At 40.3% G+C, this 27,304-nt stretch overlaps 1 protein-coding gene across 2 annotated transcripts in view; it reads left to right on the forward strand.

Annotated features, from left to right (window-relative positions):
* The window catches only part of pcdh7b (protocadherin 7b), a 377,866-nt gene that overhangs the window by 258,959 nt on the left and 91,603 nt on the right, over positions 1-27,304 (forward strand). Inside the window, exon 3 of one of the 2 annotated variants that reach the window (XM_048547072.2) lies at positions 14,802-14,855. The exons of the other annotated variant lie outside the window; for it this stretch is intronic. Within the exon in view, the coding sequence (XP_048403029.2) occupies positions 14,802-14,830 (29 nt within the window). The 3' untranslated portion in view covers positions 14,831-14,855. The remainder of the gene's footprint in view (positions 1-14,801; positions 14,856-27,304) is intronic. 2 annotated transcript variants of the gene reach the window in all.

A 27,304-nucleotide genomic window follows, 5' to 3' on the forward strand; every position in this document is an offset into this window, starting at 1 on the left:
CTCACCAGAAGGCAGAACTGTTAGTTGTTGCTATAGCTCAGCAAGGCATTGACATGTGTACTCAGTGAAGATAAAGCAGGTATGTCAATGAAAAATAAAAGGCTGCCAAAATACCAGACATATCAATCACATGTATAAAAACTATTAAATTGAATGAATTATTAGAAGCAACCAATTATACATCGCTGTCAGCTTTATTGTAACACGAAAGATTCTCCAAAGACAGCAACAAATAGCTGCACATGCTCAGAGATCTCCTCCATTAATCAGTGCAATTTAAATGTCCTTTGCAAGAGTGAAACTGTGCCTGTTCCATTTTGTAAAGTATAAACGTCATATGAGTTCTACACAATACAATGGTGTTTAAAGTCTGCACCTGCTAAAGAATTATATGCGGCCACACTTCTGAGGGGCAGAACCAATCAAATTATTTCCTTCGTAACGTTTTCAGAAGATGCTTAATAGATCCGATTTAACTCTGTAACCGGAAGTAATTAAAATCTTACCTATACTTTCACCTGCTGGTGCTTTATTCAATTGGTTAGATTGATAATGCATTACAACCCGATAACAAAAGAACAGGGCTACAGAGTTATTCACTTCCTGGATGAAAAATAAGTATAAAGTGGAAAAAAATTAATTAAAGATTAACAAATGTCACCAGAATTATGAAATACATGGTGCAAAGTTAGTTCAAGATCAAATAATTCACATCAAATGTATTTATGTATTTGGATGATGATATGAACTTTCTTTTAATATATGGTTATGTTTTTGTCAGAAAACCCTGAAATGAATTGAAAATACAGTATATTGACTTGAACCTTCTCAATAGCAGCAACACTGAACATATTGCTACTGCATTGATAAATTTACCTTCACTGACTTTCACTGCTGAGCATTTCATTTGTTTTTTTCCAATCCTAGCTTTCACAGAAATGCACAAGAAAGCATCACTTGAGAATCTGTTGGAACAGAGTACAGTCAGACAAAGACAAAACATGTTTGCTTTTTTGCAACACTAACTGTATAAATGTAAAAGAGCTCAGATGAGTTGTCAACGAGAGCGTCAATGAGTTGTCAACGTGGCAGTGTAGTCAGGTGGGGTGGGGGTATGCATTATTCAGGTTGGACTAGGTTCCTTTTTTTCATTCACAGGGTGAGGGCTTCTCTGGCTAGGCAGCATTTATTGCCCAGAGGGCAGTTAAGAATCAACTACTTTGCAGTGGGCCTGGAGTCACGTGGAGGCCAGACCAGGTAAAGATGGCAGTTTGTGAACCAGATGTGTTTTTCCAACAATCGACAATGGATTCATGGTCATCATTCGAATCTTAATTCCAGATATTTATTGAATTCAAATTCTACCATATGCCATGGCAGGATTCAAACCCTGGCCTCCAGAATGTCATCTGGGTCTCTGGATTAATAGTCCACCGATAATTACCACTAAGCCATTGCCTAGTTGGATTAGGTGTGAAGTTATCATGTCATGGGTGAGGAAGTGTTCAAGTGGGATGAGATTTGTCAGTTTGTCACTTGGGAGGCTGCTTATGTCAGATAGGCAGTTTCGGGCTGAGATCATTGTTGTCAGGTTGGGATGGCTGTTTTAACCCAGGGTGTGCTTCAAAGTGGAGCTGCTCACAAACAACGTCTCGCTCTATGAAGCCCCTCAGATTGAATGGGAGATCTGTCTGTGAATACCAGTGGTTGAATTAGATCTCCCTAGAGTGCTGAAGTCAGAGAATGGGGTGGGGACATACAAGACTGGAAAGATTCTATCAATATCAGAAAATAGCCATTATTGAGGCCTTCACCACATTATTTGACTACCTCCATTGGGTGGGTTACCAATTCCTGCGACAGTCCACCCCTGGATAATTGCCCAGGAGTGGAAGTACTGTAGGGAATCACACTCAGGGTGTATCCAATGTTAATGCATGCACCTTTGATATCACCACCACGTGATCCCAGTGACTGTTGCCCCACTCTGCTACACTGTAAGGCCTGTCTGACCAGCCCCAAAACTATTGCCTAACACCACCTGGTTGTTTAGGCAAGCACTCATTCACAAAACCCTTGTCCTCCCCCAGGTGCTGTGTCAGCGTCAGGTAGCACTTGTGGGAACCTTATGGTGTGGCATGTCTTCTGATGGTCCCCTTCCACTACCAATCTCACCACCTCCAAAAACACAAGATTCCACACTTAGAGTGGAAAAGGATATAATTAAGAAAGGAATATAAATAGTAGGGTCTGGAAATGTTTGAATAAAAATGAAATAAATGCACGATACAACATGAATGAATTTTTGGGTAGTACTGGAGCTGATTAATAAAACTTCAAACCAACTAATTACTTAACACGTATCACCTATTCAAACAAATCAAAGATTCTGTCAGCTGTTAAAGAAGCCATTTACAATCAAGGATTTAATATAAATTCCCACAATTAACACAAACTGTTTCTGTTTGAAGGAAAGCTCTTAATAATTAAGTTAATATTCTCAGTGCTATCTTGTCATTTGTCACATTATAGCATAGTGTTCACGCATAGTAGGAATGCACTTATGTAACTCATTTGCTTATCTTTGGCAATAGTTTCAATTATCTAATTCAAACCATGCAAATAAATACAAAAATTATTGTTGTAAGTGTCAACAGTTAATGGAGGATAAATTGGGTCTGTAGCTCCTAATTTTTGGGTCTTGTGTGTCTTGAAAATGATCAAAAAGGTATTAGCCACTTGTGCGCACAATTCTATTATGAAACACAATGTAAGCAAATCATAATAGTGTTTCTAAGTAGGCTGAAATTTGACAGATGGAATATAATATGGAGAAACAAACAAAGAAACAAAGAAACCTACAGCACAGGAACAGGCCCTTCGGCCCTCCAAGCCTGTGCCGATCTGTCATCTATTTTCTGACGGCCTGTGTCCATTTGCTCCCTGCCCATCCATGTACCTGTCCAAATATATCTTAAAAGACGCTAACGTGTCTGCGTCCACCATCTCCGCTGGCAACGCGTTCCAGGCACCCACCAGCCTCTGCGTAAAGAACTTTCCACGCACATCTCCCTTAAACCTTCCTCCTCTCACTTTGAACTCATGGCCCCTAGTAATTGAGTCCCCCACTCTGGGAAAAAGCTTTTTGCTATCCACCCTGTCTATACCCCTCATGATTTTGTAGACCTCAATCAGGTCCCCCCTCAATCTCCGTCTTTCTAATGAAAATAATCCCAATCTATTCAACCTGTCTTCATAGTTAGCACCCTCCATACCAGGCAACATCCTGGCGAACCTCGTCTGCACCATCTCCAAAGCATCCGCATCCTTTTGGTAATGTGGCGACCAGAACTGTACACAGTACTCCAAATGTGGCCGAACCAAAGTCCTATACAACTGCAACATGACCTGCCAATCCTTGTACTCAATACCCCGCCCAATGAAGGAAAGCATGTCATATACCTTCTTGACCACCATATTGACCTGTTTTGTCACCTTCAGGGAACAATGGACCTGAACACCCAGACCTCTCTGTTCATCAATTTTCCCCAGGACTTTTCCATTTACTGTATAGTTCGCCCTTGAATTTGATCTTCCAAAATGCATCACCTCGCATTTGCCCGGATTGAACTCCATCTGCCATTTATCTGCCCAACTCTCCAGTCTGTCTATATTCTGCTGTAATTTCTGACAGTCCCCTTCACTATCAGCTACTCCACCAATCTTAGTGTCATCAGCAAACTTGCTGATCAGACCACCTACACCTTCCTCCAGATCATTTACATATATCACAAACAACAGTGGTCCCAGCACAGATCCCTGTGGAACACCACTGGTTACAGGTCTCCAATTTGAGACACTCCCTTCTACTACTACCCTCTGTCTGGGAAATGTGAGGTTAACCATTTTGTTTGGATAAACAGGGCTATAGAATATTGATTAAAAGTCGAGAGCAGGCAATTGTTGAATTTCAAAGGGACTTGGGTATTCTTTCTAATGAGTGACTGAAAAATAGTATTCATCCAGTTAAGAAGCAGTTAAGACTCGTAATTCCAGAGATTTATTGAATTCAAATTCCACCATGTGCCATTGCAGGATTCAAACCCTGGCCTCCAGAATGTCATCTGGGTCTCTGGATTAATAGTCTACCAATAATTACCACTAAGCCATTGCGTAGTTGGAGTAGGTGTGAAGTTATCATGTCATGGGTGAGGAAGTGTTCAAGTGGGATGAGATTTGTCAGTTTGTCACTTGGGAGGCTGCTTATGTCAGATAGGCAGTTTCGGGCTGAGGTCATTGTTGTCAGGTTGGGATGGCTGTTTTAACCCAGGGCGCGCTTCAAAGTGGAGCTGCTCACAAAAGGCCTGCTTGGCATGGATGGGTTGGGCTGAAAGGCCTGTTTTGTGCTGATGATTTAGCCCCCACAACCTTCTAAGGCAATAAGTTCTACAGAGTAACCACACTCTGGCTGAAGAAATTCCTTCGCATCTCAATTCTGAAGGGATTTCCCTTCACTCTGAGGCTGTGCCCTCAGGTCTTAATCTCTCCAATTATTGGAAACAACAACTTCATTTCCACTTTGTAAAGGTGTCTCAGTATTATGTAAGTTTCAATGAGACCCCCCCACTCACCCTTTTAAACTCAAATTGAGTACAGACCCAGAGTCCTCAACTGCTCCTCATATGACTAGCCCACCATCCCCAAGATAATTCTTGCAAACCTCCACTGGATTGCTTCCAATTCCAGCATATTTTTCCCTTGATAAAGGGCATAAAAACAGCTCACAATATTCCAATGTAGTCTGACCAAAGCCTTACGCAGCCTCAGCGGTACATCACTGCTGTTATATTCTAGCCCTCTTGAAATGATTTCCAACATTCCATTTGCCCTCCAACTGCCAACTGAACCTGAACGTTAACCTTAAGAGAACCTTAAGCAATTGTTTCACAGAAAGGGCACAGCAGACATGTGGAGGCTGTTCAAGGAGCAGTTGTTGCGAGTGATGTATAAATTTGTTCCTCTGAGACAGGTAAGAAGGGGTAAGGTTAAGGAGCCTTGGATGACGGGTGCAGAGGTGCTTCTTGTCAAAAAGAAAAAGGCAGCATACGTAAGGTGGAGGAAGCAAGGGTCTAGCACAGCTTTAGAGGATTACAGGCTTGCTCGGAAGGAGCTCAAAAATGGACTGAGGAAGGCCAGGAGGGGGCACGAAAAAGGCTTGGCAGGAAGGATTAGGGAGAACCCAAAGGCATTTTACTCATATGCGAGGAATAAGAGAATGATCAGGGAGAAGGTAGGGACGATCAGGGATAGCGTAGGGAACTTGTGCGTGGAGTCTGAGCAGATTCGGGAAGCCCTAAATGAGTTGTTTGCTTCGGTTTTCACTAAGGAAAGGGACCTTGTGGTGAATGAGAACTTCGAGGAGCAGGAAAACAGGCTTGAACAGATCAAGATCAAGGAAGTTGATGTGCTGGAAATTTTGGCAAACATTTTAAGATTGATAAGTCCCCAGGGCCAGACCAGATTTATCCTAGGTTGCTCTGGGACGCGAGAAAGGAGGTTGCAAAGCCGCTGGCAAAAATCTTTGCTTCCTCACTCTCCACGGGAGTCCTACCGGAAGATTGGAGGGAGGCAAACCTTGTTCTTCTTTTCAAGAAAGGGAATAGGGAAATCCCTGGAAATTACAGACCAGCCAGTCTTACGTCTGTGGTCAGCAAGGTTTTGGAAAGAATTCTGAGGGATGGGATTTATGACTATTTGGAAAAGCATAGCATGATTAAAGGAGGTCAGCATGGCTTCGTGAGGGGCAGGTCATCCCTTAAAAATCTTGTTGAGTTCTTTGAGGAAGTCATGAGACAGGTTGACAAGGGTCGAGCAGTGGATGTGGTGTACATGGACTTCAACAAGGCATTTGATAAGGTTCCCCATGGCAGGCTCATTCATAAAGTCAGGAGGTATGGGATACAGGGTGATTTGGCTGTCTGGATTCAGAATTGGTTGGCTGACAGGAGGCAGAGGGTGGTTGTAGATGGTAGGTATTCTGCCTGGAGGTCAGTGCTGAGTGGTGTCCCACAGGGCTCTGTTCTTGGTCCTCTGCTCTTTGTAGTTTTTATAAATGACTTGGATGAGGAGGTTGAAGGGTGGGTTAGTATGTTTGCTGATGACACAAAGGTTGGAAGTGCCGTTGATAGTATCGAGGGCTATTGTAGGCTTCAGTGAGAGATTGACAGAATGCAGTGCTGGGCTGAGAAATGGCAGATGGAGTTTAACCTGGATAAATGCGAAGTGATGCATTTTGGAAGGTTGAACTTAAATGCTGAACATAGGACTAAAGGCAGGATTCTCGGCAGTGTGGAGGAACAGTGGGATCTTGGTGTTCAAGTGCATAGCTTCCTCAAAGTTGCCACCCAAGTGGATAAGGTTGTTAAGAAAGCATATGGTGTTTTGGCTTTCATTAACAGGGGGATCGAGTTTAAGAACCGCGAGGTTATGTTGCAGCTCTACAAAACTTTGGTGAGACCACACTTGGAATATTGTGTCCAGTTCTGGTCGCCCTATTATAGGAAAGATTTGGAGGCTTTGGAGATGGTGCAAAGGAGGTTTACCAGGATGCTGCCTGGACTGGAGGGCTTATCTTCCGAGGAGAGGTTGACTGAGCTCGAACTTTTCTCTCTGGAGAGAAGGAGGAAGAGAGGTGACCTGATCGAGGTGTACAAGGTAATGAGAGGCATGGATAGAGTCGATAGCCAGAGACCTTTCCCCAGGGCAAGATTGACTGCCACGAGGGGTCATTGTTTTAAGGTGTTAGAGGACGGTATAGAGGAGCTGTCAGAGGGAGGTTCTTCACCCAGAGAGTTGTGAGCGCATGGAATAGTTTACCAGTGGTAGTCATGGAAGCGGAGTCATTAGTGGCATTTAAGCGACTGCTGGACATGCACATGGACAGCAGTGAATTGAGGGGAATGTAGGTTAGGTTATTTTATTTTTGGATTAGGATTATTCCACGGCACAACATCCTGGGCCAAAGGGCCTGTACTGTGCTGTACATTTCTATGTTCTATGTTCTATAACCCTGAACTGAGATTCCCAAGTTCCTTTGCGCTTCAGATGCCTGAAGCCTTTCTCCAGGTAGAAAATAGTTACACCTCTTTTCTTCTTACTAAAGTGAATAACCTCTCACTTTCCCACATCGTATCCCATCTGCCACTTCTTTGCCTACTCACCTAGCCTGTTCAAGTCCTTCTGCAGCCTCCTCACTTCCTCAACACTGCCTGTCACAGCACCTATCTTTGTATCCTGTATGAACAATGTACTCAGTTCCTACGTCCAAACAGATAATGTATAATATGAATGGTTGTGGTCCCAAACTGACCGCTGCAGAACTCTACAAGTCAACAGCTGCCATCCTGGAAAAGATCCCTTTATTCCCCACTTTCTGCCTTCTTCCACACCAGCATTTGAGGCACTTACCTTTCTAATTTTATGTACCCTATGCCAATTTGTATGCTGCTCATATAGTAATCCAGAGATTCTAAATTTTGCTGCTCTGTTTTTCAATTTTGGTCCTAGCTCCTAATACCCTCTATATGTATTTTCCTTCTTAATTATTTTTATGTTGCTAATACTTATGTGGACCATATGACCACTAGATTTGCCCCTCCTACTGCAAGTTCCTTTCCAGTCATGAAAAAAAACACATGAACAATGTTCAAACTCTGACACCAAACAGAAAACACAGCCATCTGAATATCACTCATTATACTATCAACTACTGTTACTACACTCCAGTTTCTCTCTCAGCTTAAATTTCTGCCTGTACCATGGTTTTTGCATATCAGTCCTGCGGTCCTCTGTCATCTGTACAGACCGAGTGAATTTCAAACTCATTGGGGGCAATTGTAGATGCTGACGCTCCTGCCTCACTCACAGTAACATCCTTGTCCGTGAATACCACAAAAAGCAGAAAACTCTATCCTACGTTGTGTGGGTGCCTCTTGGTCGAAATAATGCAGGAAAATTTTCCCCTCGCTGTGCATTATAGATTGGCTTTCAGCTCATAAACTCTGAGGCGAAGCAGCTCGAGCTTCACATGCTTACATATACATATTCACACTGCGTACATATTTTCCTTGGGTTACAAAGGTATCCAGAAGCTCCAACATGCTGCTGATTACCAGAGCCACAGGGTCTATAGGTTGGGAGAATTTAATCCAAATTCAAATGAATGAGTTTTATTCTGATATTGAAATTTTGAAGTTTGATATTGAAAGACACCAAAAGCTCTTCAGAGAAAGTAAAAGAGAGCTAATCTGGAAAGTTTGAGGAACTAAAGAATAAGATTTTCAGATCTTCAAGATGAAAAGCCAGAACTAGAGAATAAGATCACTGGCTTTGAAAGGCTGAGCTCTGAGCAGATCATGTCACAACTTGCTGATAGGGAGCATGTGAAAGTTAAACTGCAATTGTTAAATTAGCAGAGGAGGCATCACAGTGGGAGATCCTAAACCTGAGGTTGAAACCTCAACAGCAAGAAATTAGAATAGAAGAACCTAAAAAAAAGGTGCAGAATCCAGACAGCAAATTGGTGAACTGCAAATGCAGTTTAACACTATCACAGTATGGCATGATTTACTGGAGGTTAATGACATGAAATCCTAGAGTGTTTCTATGCTCTGTTCAAACAATGTCCTTTTAATTTTGTGACGTGCCTTTATATAAAGGCTGGAACTGATTAGATTATATTTCTCTTTCCCTTCTGTTGAACATAGAACATAGAACATAACAGCGCAGTACAACAGGCCCTTCAGCCCTCGATGTTGCACCAACCTGTGAAACCAAACCGAAGCCTAGCTAACCTACACTATTCCATTATTATCCATCTCCTGAGTTATCTTTTCTTTCTTGTCTTATTCTAACTCGGTGTAAATGGCACCCTGTACGTACAGCGAAGGTACACACTTTTCACTCTATTTTTACACTGAATACATGTGACAATAAATGGTTCAATTCAACTCAATGCCACACCTACAGCATGTGCCAATTACCCATGTTACTGTTGAATGCAAAACATTCTTGATTTTTTTTCCTAAGCTTTTCAATCATCTGAGCCTGGAAACTAATAAATGCTCTTACTTAACCCTGCCATTAATTTGATGTTTATTGGTATGGTAAAAATATTGGCCCATATCCCCTGGTCTCTAGATAGCCAGAACCAAACATAACCAGCAAGCTATGAATCCATGTTAACATGCTACCAAGCTGACTATGCAGGAATTCCCCAAGAAATTGAACCGTATGGTTGGGCAGTTACCTGATATTTGGACCCCTCAGAAGAGATCCCCATCTCTGAGTGCAAGTTGGAGACTTCAAAGGATTCCAACTCACTCACCTGAGTGCAACCAGGAAAAGCTTGAGGAATTAACACCTGTTGTAAATCATAGCTAATTGTAAATCTGACCCTCTGCCAGCTACCCCAAAAACACTTCCACTGATGTAAACCACCTCCCCCAGAGCCCTAATCTATAATGCATAGCAAGGGGAAAAGTTTCCTGCATTATTTCTACTGGAGTGGAGCTGGACCCCCCTCCCTCCTAGACCTGACCCAGATCCCATTCCTGGATGACCTGATGTGGCTCCACACAGAGTGTAATCTCTGAACTATCAATGAAAGATGTCATGTAAAAACAGCCTTGAAACCCTTGACAGGATAATGCCCTTTTGTATCAAAAGTAAGTATCTCAAGTGATCTTGTAGATTGGATTGGCCTAAGAATGTATCCCAAACTTAGTGAACTGAATTTGTTGACTGTACTAAGGTATCACAGTTGATCTAAGTACTTACAAAATGACAGGGAGTTATATTATTTATGGTATCTGCTAATTCTTGCATGCACATCAGCTTGGAAACAAAACTGAGTTTTTAATTTAGTGTCCTTCCTCACAGTCACGTCACAAACAATCACTTCAGTTAAGACACACAAGATTCTTTAGAGTGGCTCAAGATAAAATGTTCTGCTGAATAAAACTGTGCCCCAACAAGGAGTCAACATCTTTAAAAAGGAAAATATTGACCAAAATAAATGTTGTAGTTGGAAAATATTTTCATGAGAAGTGCTTACAATTATATGAACCTGAATTATGGAAGTAAAATATGTCAGATTTTAAACAACATATTAAAATTAGTTTATTGAGTAAGATGAATATGGCCCAAATGAGCTTCCTTGCCTGGCAGGCTTTCGTTATTCTTTTGCAAATCCATGGATAAATATGTTTTGTCTATTGCTTAAAATTAGTGTTCTAACTGAATCAGAAACACAAATAGAAAAAAGACCTTATTGATTTACTTCATCCTTTAGTATGTCTGCAAAGGCCTGGAATCTTCAATTTCCCCTCAATCATTAGAAGTGCAGTGAGGCAGGTTTTGCAACCATAAAGTATCTCTTTGTTGAAACATAGTCAGTAACGGAAAAAGAAGTCAGAAACTCCATCTTTTACGTGGAAAGACAGGATGTCCCCTTGTTGCTGTATGAGGAGGGAGAGTGTTCACAACTTCGGCTCAAGATTTGTACAGGGAGGTTTTGTGAAACTTATTTACGAAGCAAAATTATGTTCCCATTCCCATATTTGCGGGGTCACTAAGATGTCCTTGAATTGAAATAATCCCAGAAACACTAGGATTTATAAATATGAATTAGATTAATTTTCCTCTTTGAGTAATGGCAGCACAAAAATTTGGCTACTTCAGGAAGTGACCCCAGCCTCTATACAGAAATGACCAATATTGAATGACTAATGTGTGGATCTATGGCACCAGGATGCGTAGCAAATTTCAGCCTAGCTTATTCCTAGCTTTGTTTTTCCCGATCAGAAATTTCAGAATTATGATGAATGTGTTGTTTTATCATTGTGGGGAACCCTGCCACAAACTTCAACTCCAAGCCGATTACACGCCCTTTCAACAAAACTTCGGAACTCCTTTCTATTGAATTTAGATAAGCTCACTAAAAGTTCATGGATCCATCCCAACCAAATTACTGTGGAAATGGCAATGCAGATAACTAGCTGTGATTCCGGGACGAGAGCATAATGAGTACAAATTTCATATTAATTAATTCAGATCTACTGACTACTTCAAAACATTGAAACAGGAGAGGGACCTAAAAGAAAAGCACAAGTATTAGCAGACGCTGCAAGAGCTGCTGAGCTTTTCCAGCAACTTCTGCTTTTGCTTCTGATTTACAGAATTCACAGCTCTTTTGGTTTTTCCAAGCAGGAGCAGATTTGTTGAGTTCACCTGAGGTTTCCAATGAAAAGTTCCTGCACCATATCCATTTGGAAATAAAACAGAAAGTACTGGAAAACTCAGAAGATCCATTGAGAAAATAGCAGAGTTAATGCCATGAGTCCAATATGACTTTTCTTCAGACCTACAATTTTTTTTTGTTGCATGATTTTCTTCGTCACCATGTCCAAAACCACTTTAAATATTGGTTAGTATTAATGATGCAACGCCTGTCAACATCTTAGTCAAGTTATAAATGAAAACGGAAGTATAACAGGTAAAATAGGTGGAATACAATGAGGGAAAATATGAAGTTGCGGACTTTGGCAGGACACACACACACATACACAGACACACAAAGACCTATGGGGTGAGTCATTTCATCCAGAGTGTTTGTTTATTTGCAGATACATGCTATTTTGTTCAAGAAACACACAATTGGTAGTCACAGTCAGTCAGTGTGACATTTTATAAACTCCTGCTTTTGAACAAAACCAGTCTGATTGCAGGGTAAAACTCTGAGACAGACTCTGGACAAGGCCTCACACCTGCAATTCAGTGTCTGAACTGAGATGTCACCTATTATATATTCTTATCACTTTGCATTTCTAAAGTTTGAAAAGTTAGACAGATACTAATGAAACCTTTAATTATCTCAGGGCAGTGACTTGAAACAGATTCTGGAATTTGCATCTTAATCAATCAAAACTAACAGAGTTCTCCATATCCTGCTTCTGCATTTTCTGGAACACAGGAATGTATGAATGATTAAAAGTACAACAGGAGGCATTCAGTCAGCCATTCACTCCACTCATTCTAGTTGTATGATCCTAAGATTTCTCTGCCTATAAACTCTGTGTCTGTGTGCTTTCCTCCCACTGCACCTGATGAAAGGGCTGAGTTTCGAAAGCTTATGATTTCAAATAAACCTGTTGGACTATATAACCTTGATAATGGGAACTGTTTTTTGCCTTCCGGAGAGACCACTCTCTCCGCGACTCCCTTGTCTGCTACACACTCCCCTCCAACCCCACCACACCTGGCACCTTCCCCTGCAACCGCAGGAGGTGCTACACTAGCCCCCACACCTCCTCCCTCACCCCTATCCCAGGCCCCAAGATGACCTTCCACATTAAGCACATATTCACCTGCACACCTGCCAATGTGGCATATTGTATCCGTTGTATCCAGTGTGGCTTTCTCTACACTGGGGAAACCAAGCAGAGGCTTGGGGACCACTTTGCAGAACACCTCCGCTCGGTTCGCAACAAACAACTGCACCTCCCAGTCGCGAACCATTTTAACTCCCCCTCCCATTCCTCAGACAACATGTCCATCATGGGCCTCCTGCAGTGCCACAATGATGCCACCCGAAGGTTACAAGAACAGCAACTCATATTCCACTTGGGAACCCTGCAGCTCAATGGTATCAATGTGGACTTCACAAGCTTCAAAATCTCCCCTTCCCCCACTGCATCGCAAAACCAGCCCAGTTCTTCCCCTCCCCCCACTGCATCACAAAACCAGCCCAGCTCGACCCCTCCCCCCACTCCATCCCAAAACCAGCCCAGCCTGTCTCCGCTTCCCTAACCTGTTCTTCCTCTCACCCGTCCCTTCCTCCCACCTCAAGCCACACCTCCAATTCCTACCTACCACCTCATCCCGCCTCCTTGACCTGTCCATCTTCCCTGGACTGACCTATCCCCTCCCTACCCCCCCACGTATACTCTCCTCTCTACCTATCTTCTTTTCTCTCCGTCTTCAGTCCACCTCCCCTTCTTTGCCTATTTATTCCAGTTCCCTTTCCCCATCCCCCTCTCTAATGAAGGGTCTAGGCCCGAAACATCAGCTTTTGTGCTCCTGAGATGCTGCTTGGCCTGCTGTGTTCATCCAGCTCCACACTTTGTTATCTTGGACTATATAACCTGGTGTCATGTGATTTTTTGACATTATCCACTCCAGTCCAACACCAGCACCTCCACATCATGACAATGCTGTTTGTGGTGAGAATCTGCTATAACTTGTTGTGCAGCCAAGAATGAGAATGCATCAAGCCTGTAAAATACTGCAGGTCGTGTAAATTTATTCCATTAGGACCTACTGCATTAGTACATTAGTATGATATTTCAACTTACAAATTACAACATTATTATAAATACTGTAAGTCTGTTCCTCTCCACATAAGAGAATACCTTAATAAGGATATGTCATTTTGGTATAACTAATTACTTCAATTAAAGTTGTGCCACATTGCTGTAGATGAGAATATTCTATTTAAAGTGTAGATGGTTGAAACTATATGAATATAGGACCTATATGATCATAGGTGAGACATTGATACTTGTGTCCTACCATAATGATTTATTGCAGCAAGAGCTGCTTTGGATTCAAGGCACATTGTATACTTCAGCACAGTAATGTGTTTTCAGAATTCAACAGCTGTCTTGGCTATCAAATGGAATGGTTACAAAAACCTCAATTTTCTCTTGGTACAAAGATATTTTGAAAATTCAAGGATTACCACATATGACAGCTTCAAAAAAATCCCTTAATCTTTCAGGGGCTAGAAAGAATTTTAAATATATTGTGCATAAAACAAATCAATCATGGGTTTAAATATTGAGAATAGAATAATAGTACACACAACCAGACTACAAACTGTGCCAAATATGTTTGCATTGACCTATGAAAAATATAATAGAGAAGACAGTAAGTTGATTGTGTCTTTGCTGCTGTACTTTAAACAGTCCCATCTTGTGATGAAATGAAATGAAAATTGACAGTACTGTAATATGGCTCAGGTGTCCTAGTAACTTCAGCCATTGATTCTCAGCATAGTGATTCCAGTTTAAATTGCTGCTTACTCAGACAAACTGAGGTTAACTGCTACAGTCAGAAGAGTCACTGTGGAGTAAAAAATAATTCCAGCAGCCTTAAAAACATTGACAGGTAATGAAAATTAATGAAATGTATTTGAATGAATTATGTAAAATTATTGACAGCCAGAATGGTTTTTGAGCCCACACATCCAGCAGTTGTATCAAGTTGGTACCTTTCGGTCCCTTCAGTACGAACTCCATCAGAGTACTTCAGTGACATGTGCCCTGCCATGGGGCTGAGGGGAAACACTACACACATATCTCAGGAAATAACCTCAGGTTGTTCTAAAAGGAAAACAACAGCGCATTTTCTTCAGAAGCCATCCATATGTAGTTGTTGATAAAAATGAACTGTGAAACATTTTCCTACAACCGTGAACATCGAGTTATTTCTATTGAACTGAGTCCACTCTAAGTAAATGCAGTCTGTATGTTGCTTAGATACTGTAAATGGTTCAGCTCAGCTTGCCCAGTACCAGTGATCAAGAAATGTTAGATTTATCATGACTGTTAGATTAATGTTTATGAGAAAATGCATGTTTTAAGTGATATTGTGATAAAAAGATCATTTTATGTATCTAAATTATATGCATGCAACATATATGTGTTATATTTACAGTGAATTTTTTGATGGTTATGTTATAGGGGGTAGAATGTCCCCACGATGCAGATAGGAAGCTCTACTCCTTAATAATGCAGGTCAGCTCTTTTTCTTTTCAACACCCAATCATGAATAAAACCTTAATGTTTTCTTGAAATCAGTTAATGTGGCAAAATGGAGATGAGAGTAGAAATGAATGTCAGCAATTGTATCTCATGAAATCCAAATGTTCTTTTACCAATTTATACTGTTTGCTGTTTTTACAAGAGGGGTTAATGCCTTGTGTATATTTCAGAGATTAACGCTTCTAGAGAAGCAGAGAAATGAGGTGTGCTAAGATAAGACCACAAGATGTAGAAGCAGAAGTAGGCCTTTCAGTCCATCAAGCCTTGTCTGCCATTCAATGGAATTATTGCTGATAAGCTGGCCTGTTCATCCTCAACTGTGCTTCCTTGCCTTTTCCCCATACCCCTTGGTTCCTTTAGTGAAAAATCTGTCCATCTCAGCCTGGAATATGCTTGATATCCCAGCCTCAACAGACTTTGCAGTAAAGAATTCCAATGACTCTCTCCAACTCTGAGGGTAGAAATTCCTCCGCATCCCTGTCTTAAAACTGCAACCCCTGATTTTGAGATTTTGCCATGTGGTCCTAGAAACTCTGACAAGGGGAGCCAACCTTCCTGAATCTACCTTTCCTAGTCCCCTAAGAATCTTCTGTGTTCCAATAAGGATGCCTCTATATTCTTCTATATTCCAGCAAGTCTACTCAACCCTTTCTGTAACCTGGTGTCAGCGTAGTGAGCCTTCTCTGGACTACCTCCAATTCTCGTACATCTTTCCTTGGATAAGGGGTCCAAATTCACGGTATTCCAGATGTGGCCTGGTTTTAGAAAAACTGCCATGTATTTTTTGCGTCATTCTCTTGAAACAAAAGTCAACATTCCATTTGCCTTCCCAATACCCACTGAACTTGGATGCAAATTTTTTTGTGACTCATGAAAGACAAATCCCAAATCCCTCTGTTCTGTAGTTCTTGTGTTGACTTTCTCCATTTAAATAACATTCAGTTCCTCTGTTCTTCCTGCCAAAGTGTATAACCTCATATTTTACACATTATGTTCTATCTGACAAGTTTTTTGCTCACTGGCTTAACGAGTCTATGCCTCTGCAGAGTTTTTGTATTATCCTCACCACTTGCCTTCCCAACTTTTTTTGTGTTAATTGCAGATGTGGCCAAATTACATTCACTTTCCTCATTCAGGTCATTAATATATATGTAAATAATTGTGGCCCAGCAGCAATCCATGTGGCACACCACTTGTTACAGCCTCCTAGTCTGAAAATGCCCCTTTATCCTAACTCTCTGTCTTCTATTGGTTAGATAATCATTTAGCCATGCTAATATACTGCCTCCAACGCACGAGCTCTTACCTTATTAAGTCATGGAATATGTGCTACCATCTCTTAAGCCTGGTTAAACCACCACCAGTTATCCTGCTCTGATAAGCATGAAGACTTATCATCTTCTGGGACTTCTGCCTTATCAAAATCCAAATATACTACATCAATTGCTTCCCCTTTATTTATCCTGTAGTCACCTCCTCAATAAAGTCGAGCAAATTTCCCTTCATGAATCCATGCTATTAGAGTCTAACATATTTGCAATAACAGATATTATGCTAACTGAATATTGTTTCTCGTTTTTTTTTCTTTTCTTTTCTTAAATAAAGGTATTCTATTAGCAGTTTTTCAATCCTCTGGGACTTTTTTAGAATCTAAGGACACGTCAAAGATTTCTATTAGTCTATCCATTGTCTCTGTAGCCACTCCCTTTAATATCTTACGATGCATTCCATTAGGTCCAAGGGACCTGTCAGCCATCAGCCTCATTAGTTTCATTAGCATTTTTCTTTAGCGATAGTTATTGTATTTATTTCCAGTCCTTTTGTCCCTTGACTGTTTAGTCATTTTCAGAATGTTAGCAGTGTGTTCTATTGTGAAGACTGATGCAAAGTGTTGATGAATTCCCTGCCATTTCCTTGCTCTTCATTATTATTTAACCCAGCCTCAATCTCTCAGGGGTATATGCTTGCTTGGCGTCACTTTTCCTTTTATATATTCAAAGAAGCTCTTGCTATAATATCTTTATATTACTTATATTACTTTCTCATTTTTCTCCCTTTTTATATTTATTTGGCTGTCTTTTTTAGAACTTTTTTTTCAATCTACTTGGTTACTAAATCAAATTCGAAAGAACTGCAGATGCCATAAATCAGGAACAAAAAGAGAAGTTTCTGGAAAAGTTTTCTGGAGTCAAAATGTTAACTCTGACTTTTCCTTCACAGATGCTACCAGACCTGCTCATCTTTTCCAGCAACTTCTGTTTTTTGCTCTTGGTTACTCGTAATTTTTGCCACATTATGTTTTCTTTTCTTTCAATCTGATGACATCCTTAACTTACTTGGTTAGCCGTGGTTGGCTTATCATCTTAGAATCCTTTTTTTCTTTGCTGGAATATGTCTTTGCTATGAGCCATGAATTATTTATTTAAACACCGACCTTTGTTCCTCAACGATTTTTGCCACAGCACTTCTTTCCCGGCCCAATCCAACCTGCTTTACCCTCATTCCTTCATAATTACCATTATTTAGGCTTAGCACAGTTGTCTCTGACCCAAATTCCTCCCTCTCAAACTGAAGCCTCAATTCTACCATGTTATGGTCAATGTTTCTGAGGGTGTCTTTCGGGCTGACTTTGTTTATTGAATTGCTTGATAGCACCTTCCCAGATCCCAAATAGCCTAATCTCTACTGGATCCACAACATATTGTTCTAGGAAACTGTTTTGAATACACAATGACTTTGTCCTCATCTGTTAATCTGCCTATCCCAGTCTACATGAGTATTAAAATCATCCATGATTAATGTAGTGCCTTTGTTACATACCCTCATTATTTCCTGATTTATTTTCCATCACACAGTGTAACTACTGCTTGAAAGCCTATGGGATACTCTTACCAAATTATCTTTCCCTTTATATTTCTTACTTCCACCTGTATGGATTCAATATCTTCCGATTCAGGATCATTTCTTGCTGCCCTATTTCATCTCTACCAACAATGCTGCCCAGCCACTTATCCTATATGTCTGCCCTTTTGAAAATTCAAATACCTTTGAATATTTTATTCTCAGCTTTGATCTCCTTTTATACCATGTGGCCATAATGGCTGTAAAATCAGAATGGTTAATCTATATTTGTGTGGTTAATTCATCTACTTTGTTCTGAATATTATGCATGTTCAAGTCAAGAGGCTTTTTCTTTCTCCTTTTGATCCCGTTTACTGCTGCTTTTCCATATTTGTATTCTCTGGCCCTTCCTGTCCCACTCTGGGAGTTGTTATCCAAATAGCTACTCTGTAATGTCGTTGTTTTCTCTTGTTTTGCAAGTGAAATAACTGCACAGAGGTCAGTATCACGTCGCCAAGTCACCTTTTATTTGCATATGCATCGTACAGGACCTCTGACCAGCCAACTCAAAGCCAGTCCCTAGACTGAGGAGACCTTTTGAATCTCCTGTTTGTTTTTGTCAGCCAAGGCTTTTTGATTGGCTCAGGTTAAAAAACTCCAGTAAAGGATCTTCTCGTCAATGAGATCTCCACCTGGCACTGGTTCCAATCACTACAATTAGCTTACATTTGCCTTCAGTTAGTTTAAAGCCCTCACTATGGCATTTATTATTCAATTCACCATGGCACTGGCACCAGCACAGTTCAAGTGAAGGCAATCCCTTGTGAACAGCTCCCTCCTGTCCCAGCAGTGGTGACAGTGCCCCATGATCTGAAAGCCATTCCACCCACAGTAATGCAAGATGGGGATATCTTGGCCAATCTCATTGGTGATTCAAAAGCACATTATGTGTTTTACTATTTACATCAGTGAAAATCAAAAAGCTGCACACCTGATCAAGTAGGTCTGTTTTATTACTCATTATTAAAATTGCCCCATTAAATACTTACTTGATAATATCACCAGTTGTGTTTTTCTCTGAAAAAGGTTGACCTCAATTGGACTGAATTTTATTATTGGATTACTGATTCCATGAATGGGATATTTATTATTCAGACTTTTCTCCAAAATTTCCCAAATGCTGCTGATAATTTTTTTGACATCTCTACACAAAAAGTTCCAAGTAGAATGAGAAGTTTATAGATCTGATGGATAAAAATAATGATAGAAATTTCAACTATGAAGAAGAAATCAATTGTTTGCATGTCTGTGTCATCAAAATTGATGAGTACTATTTTACTTTTAGTTTGAAATGAAGCGAGTTCATTACATGACTTATTTCAATTGTCCTAACAAGGAAAACTATAATTTTAATTGTGTATCTTTCCTACTTATTATTTAGCTACCTAACTATCACAATTCAGTTAATATTAAGTTGATGTTTGTATTTATTGATGTAAACTTCATGTTACAAGCCATACTGTGATGAACAAAAATCAATATAGGTTACTTCAATCTACATACTTATACCATTAACTGGGATTTTTGTTCAAGTATAGTTTTAGCAAACTTTTAACTAACAGGCAATAGTGCAACTGTGTGCATGCTTTGCATTAATATGTTTTAAAATCAAATTTTACATTGAAGGTGGCAGTCACTTAATAGCATCAAAATTATAAATGTTGATTGCAATAATTTATCACGGGAAAAGAAGAAATAATTACTAATACTAACACTAATCAGTAGAAATTTTGAGCTCACTATAGCTCCATGATATCAATTTGAAATTTTGTTTTTAAAACACAACTAATGTTGTTTTGCATAACATAGTGTGGAGCTGGAGGAACACCGCAGGCTACGCTGCATCAGAGGAGCAGAAAAGCTGATGTTTCGGGTCGAGATCCTTCTTCTGCAGAAGGGTCCCAAACTGAAACATCAGCTTTCCTGTTCGTCTGATGCTGCTTGGTCTGCTGTGTTCCTCCAGCTCCACACTGTTTTATCTCTGACTCCAGCATCTGCAGTTCTTACTATCTCTGAGTCTTATATTGGATTCAGTTTTCACTTTTAATGTCCTTCTCTGTTTTGTTGCCTTGCATGTTCTGTTGTGTTTCCTTGTACCATTTTTCATTCTCCTCCAAAATAACTATAGAGTTGACATGCTCCAAGATACTGCCAATACTGCAGTGGAGTCGGCTAATCGAATGGTGCTCATTCACTAATTTTCAGTTCCTTTGATTTTCTGTTTCATTTTGTGAAGAAAAAAGCTAGATAATACAACAATATTGAAGACTGGATTTTATTTTTAAATTAAATTCAAGTACAATGTCTGTAGATCATGTACAAGTTCCCCTGTCATCAACTCTATCTCACCTATATAATCATACTGATTCCTCCCAGTAGGTATAACGTAGTAGCAATGACAAATGTGTATCTTCAGTTTTGCTTCTGTTATCCACAGATGAATGTTCTATACCTCATTAGTAAAAGAAAAGCATTGCATTCCGTGCTTGTCTCAGTGTGCTGACATGCTTAAGATGAAATAAATCTTTGTGGAATCGCAGAGACAAAACTGTGCCAAGGAATGGTACATTCAGTTATATTCATTGGAAATTTCCTCATAAGGTCTCATAATCATTGCTCTAGCTTCAGCAGAAAAATGGCTAAACTTTTGCTGAATTACAGTGGGCCGTTGGAAGAGCTTCAGGGGAAATTTGTGATGATGGATTGCTGTAGGATCTCCCTGTTATGCATTTAGGATGATAATGATGCAGGAAGTTTCTTTTTAATAACTAAGTCATTTCTACTGTTCTGGTTTTATTACGATTCAGTAATTAATAATTGTAGGAATATTATCATATTAAAAAGCTTCACAATACTTGACATAATTGATTCTTTTTAGAATGTGGTAACTATGACTATAGTATGTGGTGAAGTGACAACACGGGATAAAAAGCATGCCAAGCAGCCTGAGCAGCATCAGGTAGATGGAGCTAAGTGATCACACAGCCAAGTTCTATAGTCCTGCCATATCCAGTTATGAGTGATGGTTGACAATAAAATAACAACAGTAGGAATATCTACAAATGTCCCCACTGTCAATGCTGAGGAATCCAGCCCATCAATGCAGACTGAAGTGATTGCGAGAGTGTTAAGCCATAAGTGCTAAATTGGCGATCAATCTCATCATCCTTTTAAGGTCTGCAGCATTACAGATGTGACCTTCAGTCAATTGAATTCACTTCATATACAGAAATAGTTGAAGACACTGAATGTTGCAAAGACTTCTGGCCCTGACGACATCTGGGCAATTGAACTGAAAATCTGTGCTCCAGAAAAATGTTATGCATCCGTACAAGTTGTTCTAGTGTTAAAACGCTAGCATCTATCTAAAATACGAGAAAATTGCCAGTATGTGATCTACCTGCAAATATAGCGGGACAAATTCAACCTGGTCAATCAATACCCCATCAGGCTACTCATAAGCATTTGCAAAGTTATGGATAGGTACTGTCAGTAGTGCTATCAGAAATTACAGATTTGTTACAACACAGAAGGAGGGCATTCAGCCCGTCGATCCTGTACTGGCCCTTCATATACGTAGAGATCTACAGCACAAAAGAATGCCCTTCAGCCCATACATTCATGTCAGGCAAAAACAACCACCTAAAAGTTCGATTCCTATTTTCAACTTGGCCTTTAGCATCATATGGCTTGGTATCATAAGTGCATGCCTTAATACAACTTTAGTGTAACGAGAGTTTCTGCTTCTCCCACCCCATCAAATGAGCAACAGGCTTCAAAGGAACATCATTGCCTCCTACTTTTTTCCCATGCCTTTGTATTTATTGCTATCTAAATAATCATCCAATACCACCTTAAATGTTTCAAATGAATCTACCCCAACCACATTTCCAGGCTGTGCATTCCATCTGTAGTTACTAATTGTGTGAATAAGATTTTTCTTGCACCATCCTCGCTTCTTTTCCACATCACTTACAATCTACTCCCTCTCGTTCTACTTCCCTTTATGAGCAGGAATAGCTCTTTACTCTAAACAGCCCAGTCATGATTTTTGAAAACTTGTAACAAATCTCCTGCCTGGTTTCTTCTGCCCAAGGAGAACAGTCCCAACTTCTTCAATCAACCCTCATAACTGAAGTACTTGCCCAGTAATAACCTGATCATTGATGCTAAGTTTGGCTTCCAGCAATACCACTCAGCTGCTGATCCCAACACAGCCCTCATCTAAATATGGACAAAATTATGATAAATGAAAGTGATTATCATTGACACCAAGGCAATGTATGATCGTGAACGGCACAATGAAGCCCAAGCTAATCTGAAGTCAATGGGAATCTAGGTGGAAATCACTCTGCTGGTTGGATTCAGACTTAGCACAAAAGAAGATGTTCGTGATTGTTGGCGATCAGTCATCTCATTACATTACGGGTTCCTTAGGACAGTGTAATAGGTCTGACCATCTTCAGCTACTTCATCAGTTACTTTCTTTTCATAGTAAGGTTATAGAGCAGGGAATGTTTGCAGGTCATAGCATCATGTTCAGCACCTTTCACAACTGCTCACGCCACACAAATGCCAGAGAAAGATCCTCTCCAGCAAGACAGATTTCAATATTACTCCTTGACATTCAATGCCATTACCATCATTGAATCTCTCATGATCAGTCTTCTAGGAGTTACCATGACCAGAAACAGAACCGAACCTGCCAGTGTGGCAACAAGATCAAGTCAGAGGATAGGAACTTTCCAGAGAGTAATGCACCTCCTGACTTCCTAAAACCTATCCATCATTTAAAAGGCACAAGTCAGGAGTGCGGCTGTATTTCCACGACACATATCTTGTGTGACCAGCCTCCAAAGATCTGGAGTCTGGAAGGTCTGGTCATTTGTGATTATTCTGTAGTGATTTTCATTTGGTTTATATGCAGCCTTAGGGAATTGATTAATACCTGACTTGCATTATTGATAATATTTTATAATCTGGAACCATAACATATTTAGGTGATTTTGGTAATTTGTAAGCAGGCTCTAGAATGGTAATCAGTGCAGTGCAATGTTAAATTGCAGTGTTGTCATGCTATCAAGTAGCTCCAGGATTTTCAGCTCTGTAAAACCAAAGCTAAACTAAATTAAAATGAAGTGTTTTCTATGATAAATAGATAAGTAACTTCTCCCCTTCTGCCATCTTGATGTTTGGCCTAATGCCACTTTGGTTTTTCATTTCAGCTCTGCTCTGGTAAATTGCTGTCACCATATGACATCTTTGTATGATTTAGGAAAGCAACAAAAGGGAAGCTATCAGTTATAAATTTTCAGTTAAAAGGGCTGAACAGGGTGGAGGTTGCTGGCGGTTGCAGAGTTGGATGAAGGGTATGGTGGGATACAGACCTAGGTTTGTGTATTCTTTTGGTGCTTGATTGGATCCATGGATATCCTGTTCCTTTCAGAAAATAAGTTTTAAAAAAAGAAGGTATACAGGATGACTCAGACATCAAGAGAAAATTGTGAGTAGTCTCAGAACCTAACTTCATGCAAACAGTTTACTCTGCTACTGAAAGCTGGATGATTCTGGCTGGCTTTCCAGCTGAAATGCGATGTCATGGTTACTAAGGTGAGGCAACAAATTCACCAGTTGAAAAGTCATTCTGTGTAATAATATTTGTCATGTTTCACTTCAGTAAAATGACTTCCAGGAAAAAGGTAAACAACTGACAATTTGTGTTTTTTTATCAGCAGCTCTAAAATATTTGCAGTTTGCATTGATCCATCAGGGCCATACACCCAGTGTGCATTTCATGTGGAATGAGGAGACCATGCTGAATGATTTGGTATATTAGTGACTGAATAAAGTTTGAACTGAATAGGAATTTATTTTCAAAGACAAAATGTTGCAAAGTCAGTGCATAATGTAAACTTGACTATTATACAACATAATCTTGCCAGAGATTATAATTGTATATGTCGTTCAAAAATGTATAAAATATGCCTTCTCAAAGAAGGCATTTGATAAAAAGGATTTCTGTGCTACGTGTTGAAAAAATTCAAGTCCTTACAACTTAACTGGTAAAATATAGATCAAGGTGAGACCTCTAATCAGAGCCCACTATCCATCTCCCAGCATTAGCCTTTGTAATTACCAGCTAGGGCCGAGGCAATGAGCATGTGATTTTTTTTAAACTCGCTTATAAATCAGACAACTGTGTCCTTTGTTACTCATGGATAACTGATTTATTAGCCAGCGAGAGAAGTAATGTAATTCCAGAAAGTTATTCAATTGCTTTGACTGTCTTAGCTGCTGTTTTGCCCAGTGTTCTGTGAAGCAAAGAAAAGATCAGCTGGCCAAAAAGACGGCCCAGAGAGAGTAGAGGCCAACAGAATGTGCACCTACTGAACCAGTGTTTTCCATTGCAGCAAATGCAACAGAGGCTGTCATTGTCAGAGTAAGGCTGCTGAGCCATTCTAAGAGATATTTAACATAGAGTTGACTACCACATCACAGCCTCTCTTCTAATTTAGTGAGGCTGCAGTCAACTGGTGAGGCAGCAGCATGTAAATGACTGTGACCATTATCCTGAAAGGAATTTTTGTGACACAGCTTGATGGAATGCGATGCAAATGCTTCCTGATAGGATGGAAAAGAAGCCATACTGAGCTATATATTATGGCTCCTCTGTGTCACTAACTGTGTCAAGAAAGGAGCAGCATGGTGGCTCAGTGGTTAGCACTGCTGTCTCACAGCCCCAGGGACCCCAGTTCAATTCCACCCTCATATGACTGTCTGTGTGGAGTTTGCGCTTTCTTCCCATGTCTGCGTGGGTTTCCTCTGGGTGCTCTGGCTTCCCCCCACAGTCCAGAGATGTGCAGGTTAGGTGGATTGGCCATGCTAAATTACCCATAGTGTTCAGCGATGTGTAGATTAGATAGGTTATAGGGTCTAGTTATAGGGTATAGGTGGGTCTGGGTGGATTGCTCTGATGGTCAGCATGGACTCATTGAGCCAAAGGGACTGTTTCCACACCCTAGGGATTCTGTGAAATGTAACATGAAAATGTAAAACATGTGGTGAAAGTTTACAGAATAAATAGACTAAAGGAAATAATGTATAAATAATCTATAACTTATTGTGAGGCAGTTTATTACAGTTATTCTGTCTGCATAAACACTCACCAGAAGGCACCTAGGCATTTGTTCACGATCATTTTCTGTTGATTAAAATTTCAAATATGTGAAGCCAGCATACGCAGCTCCAGGCTAGTTTCAGATATTCACTAAATTGTTGCTTATATTGTTGCCCAATCTCATTTCCCTGAAACAAAGTGGAAATCTAATCTACACTTTCTGCCCAACTGTGGTGATCTTTAAAAATGTCAGGCAAAAGCCAGATGTAGAAATACAACTCTCATTTCCTAACAAACCTATTTTTCCTGGCAAGGGAAGGGAGCTGAGGTGTGAAGTCCTACTTTGCAAGCAGAAGAATTAGTGCTTAATTCAAACAGGCCCTACCTGTGCTGTCTAACCCACAGTGTTATACAGTTAGAACGCAATTGCTCAGGATGCTCACAATATTGGACACTGGACCCCATGATATCTCATGACATCAGGATAAACACATGCAAGAAAGCTTTTTGATCACCACCTGTTGCCTTCAAGACATACCTGCGCCAATGAGTCAGGGCTCCTCCATTTTGAACACCACTTGGGGTAGGCAGAGAAGTGGCAGAGCACTAATTGTATTCTGGTGGGGAACTTTGATGTCCACCACCAAGATAGACTCAGTAGCACCACTATTTACTGAGTTCCTCAAGTGCTAAAGGAAAAGGCTTCTAGGCTGGGTTAGTGTCAGTGGTGAGGGAAACGCAGACTTGATTTCATTCTAAATTGGTTGTCAACATAATACTTTGCACGCTTTTGATTGTTGTATAGGTTGTTTGTGAGGCCGCACTTGAAGCATTGTGTACAGCTTAGGTCACCCTGTTACGGGGAAGACACGGGAAAGTATGCTAAGAACATTTACAAGAATGTTGCCAGGACTACTAGGTCTGAGTTATAGGGAGAGGTTGGCCAGCATAGGACTTTATTCCTCAGAATGTAGGAGAATGAGGGGTGACCTTTTGAGGTGTATAAAATCATGAGGGGCATAGATAGGATGAGTGCAAAAAGTCTTTTTTTCCCAGGGATGGGGAATTGAAAACTAGACAGCATAGGTTTAAGGTGAGAAGAAAAAGATCTAAGAAGTACTTGAGGGGCAATTTCTTCATGCAGTGAGTGGTGCATATCTGGAATAGGCTGCTAGAAGAAGTGGGTGAGGCAGGTATATTGGAACATTTGAAAATAAACATTTGGATAGGTACATGGATGGAAAAGCTCAGAGGGATATGGACCAAATGCAGACAATTGAAACTAGCTGTGTAGGCATGGATTAGTTTGGGCCATAGGCCTATTTCTATGCTGTATTACTCCATGACTCTATGATTATGATTGTCTAGCAAATTACGTCCAATCGCAGCATCTCATCTGTCGTGGGACTCTGTCCTTCCAGTTTTGCAAGCATGGATATTTTGGCTAGGTCACATTGCCTGTTGTGAACAGCCAAAGAGATGTTTGACACAATGTGCCAGTCTTTACTATGTCCTAAGTATCTAGCATCATAAACATATTGAAATTCATCCACAAGATTACTCATTTGTGTGACAGACGAATATCTTGTTGTTTTGACAACAGTGTTCTGTTCGTGATGAACATTACTCATGTTACTACAGCATTGCAGCTGTGTGAAACAGCTAGTTTCACCTCAAATCTTTGAGATAACTTACCCTTCTAGGGTAATATCAGTTACACTGTACACATCACAGGATCAAATGTGACAGCTTTGGGCCCATTCGCGGGCAGTAAAATATAAAGGTAGAAATCTTCTGCCATTATCCCACAGGATAGCTTTGATATTCCCTATTTCAGCATCTACATGCACAGCTTGGTCAGAAAAGCACAAAAGCTCTGATCTCAGCAGAAATGTCTCAATTTTCAGTTTGATTCCAAGTTTAGTGAGTAAAGGATTGCCTGTCTTTGGAAGGAGATGATGGTGCAGTGGTAATGTCACAGAACTATTAATCCAGAGCCATCGGTTAATGTTCAGGGGACTTGGTTTCAGATCTCACCGTGGAAAAGGCAGTGTTGAATTTTGAATTCAATGAAAACTTGGAATTAAAACCATCCCACAAACAGCCATTTTGCATTAAACATCTCTTTGTAACTATAGTTGTTAAAAACTCATCTAATAGGGAAAGAATTTGTCTCTACTTCGTCTGGCCTACAGGTGACTCCAGAACCGCTGCAATGTGGTTGCTGTTAACTATCCTCCTGAAATAGCCTCTGAGATCAATGGGGTATGAGGGTTGGGCAGCAAATGCTGGCCAGGCCATGAATAGTCACATCCCATGAGTGAATAAAAGACAAATACAAGTTTAGTTTTATGATAAATTGAAGGTGATTCAGGTGATTTAACAGTGTTATGGGTTTTGTCAT

The sequence above is a fragment of the Stegostoma tigrinum genome, chromosome 1 (genome assembly GCF_030684315.1).
Source record: "Stegostoma tigrinum isolate sSteTig4 chromosome 1, sSteTig4.hap1, whole genome shotgun sequence".
NCBI lineage: Eukaryota > Metazoa > Chordata > Chondrichthyes > Orectolobiformes > Stegostomatidae > Stegostoma > Stegostoma tigrinum.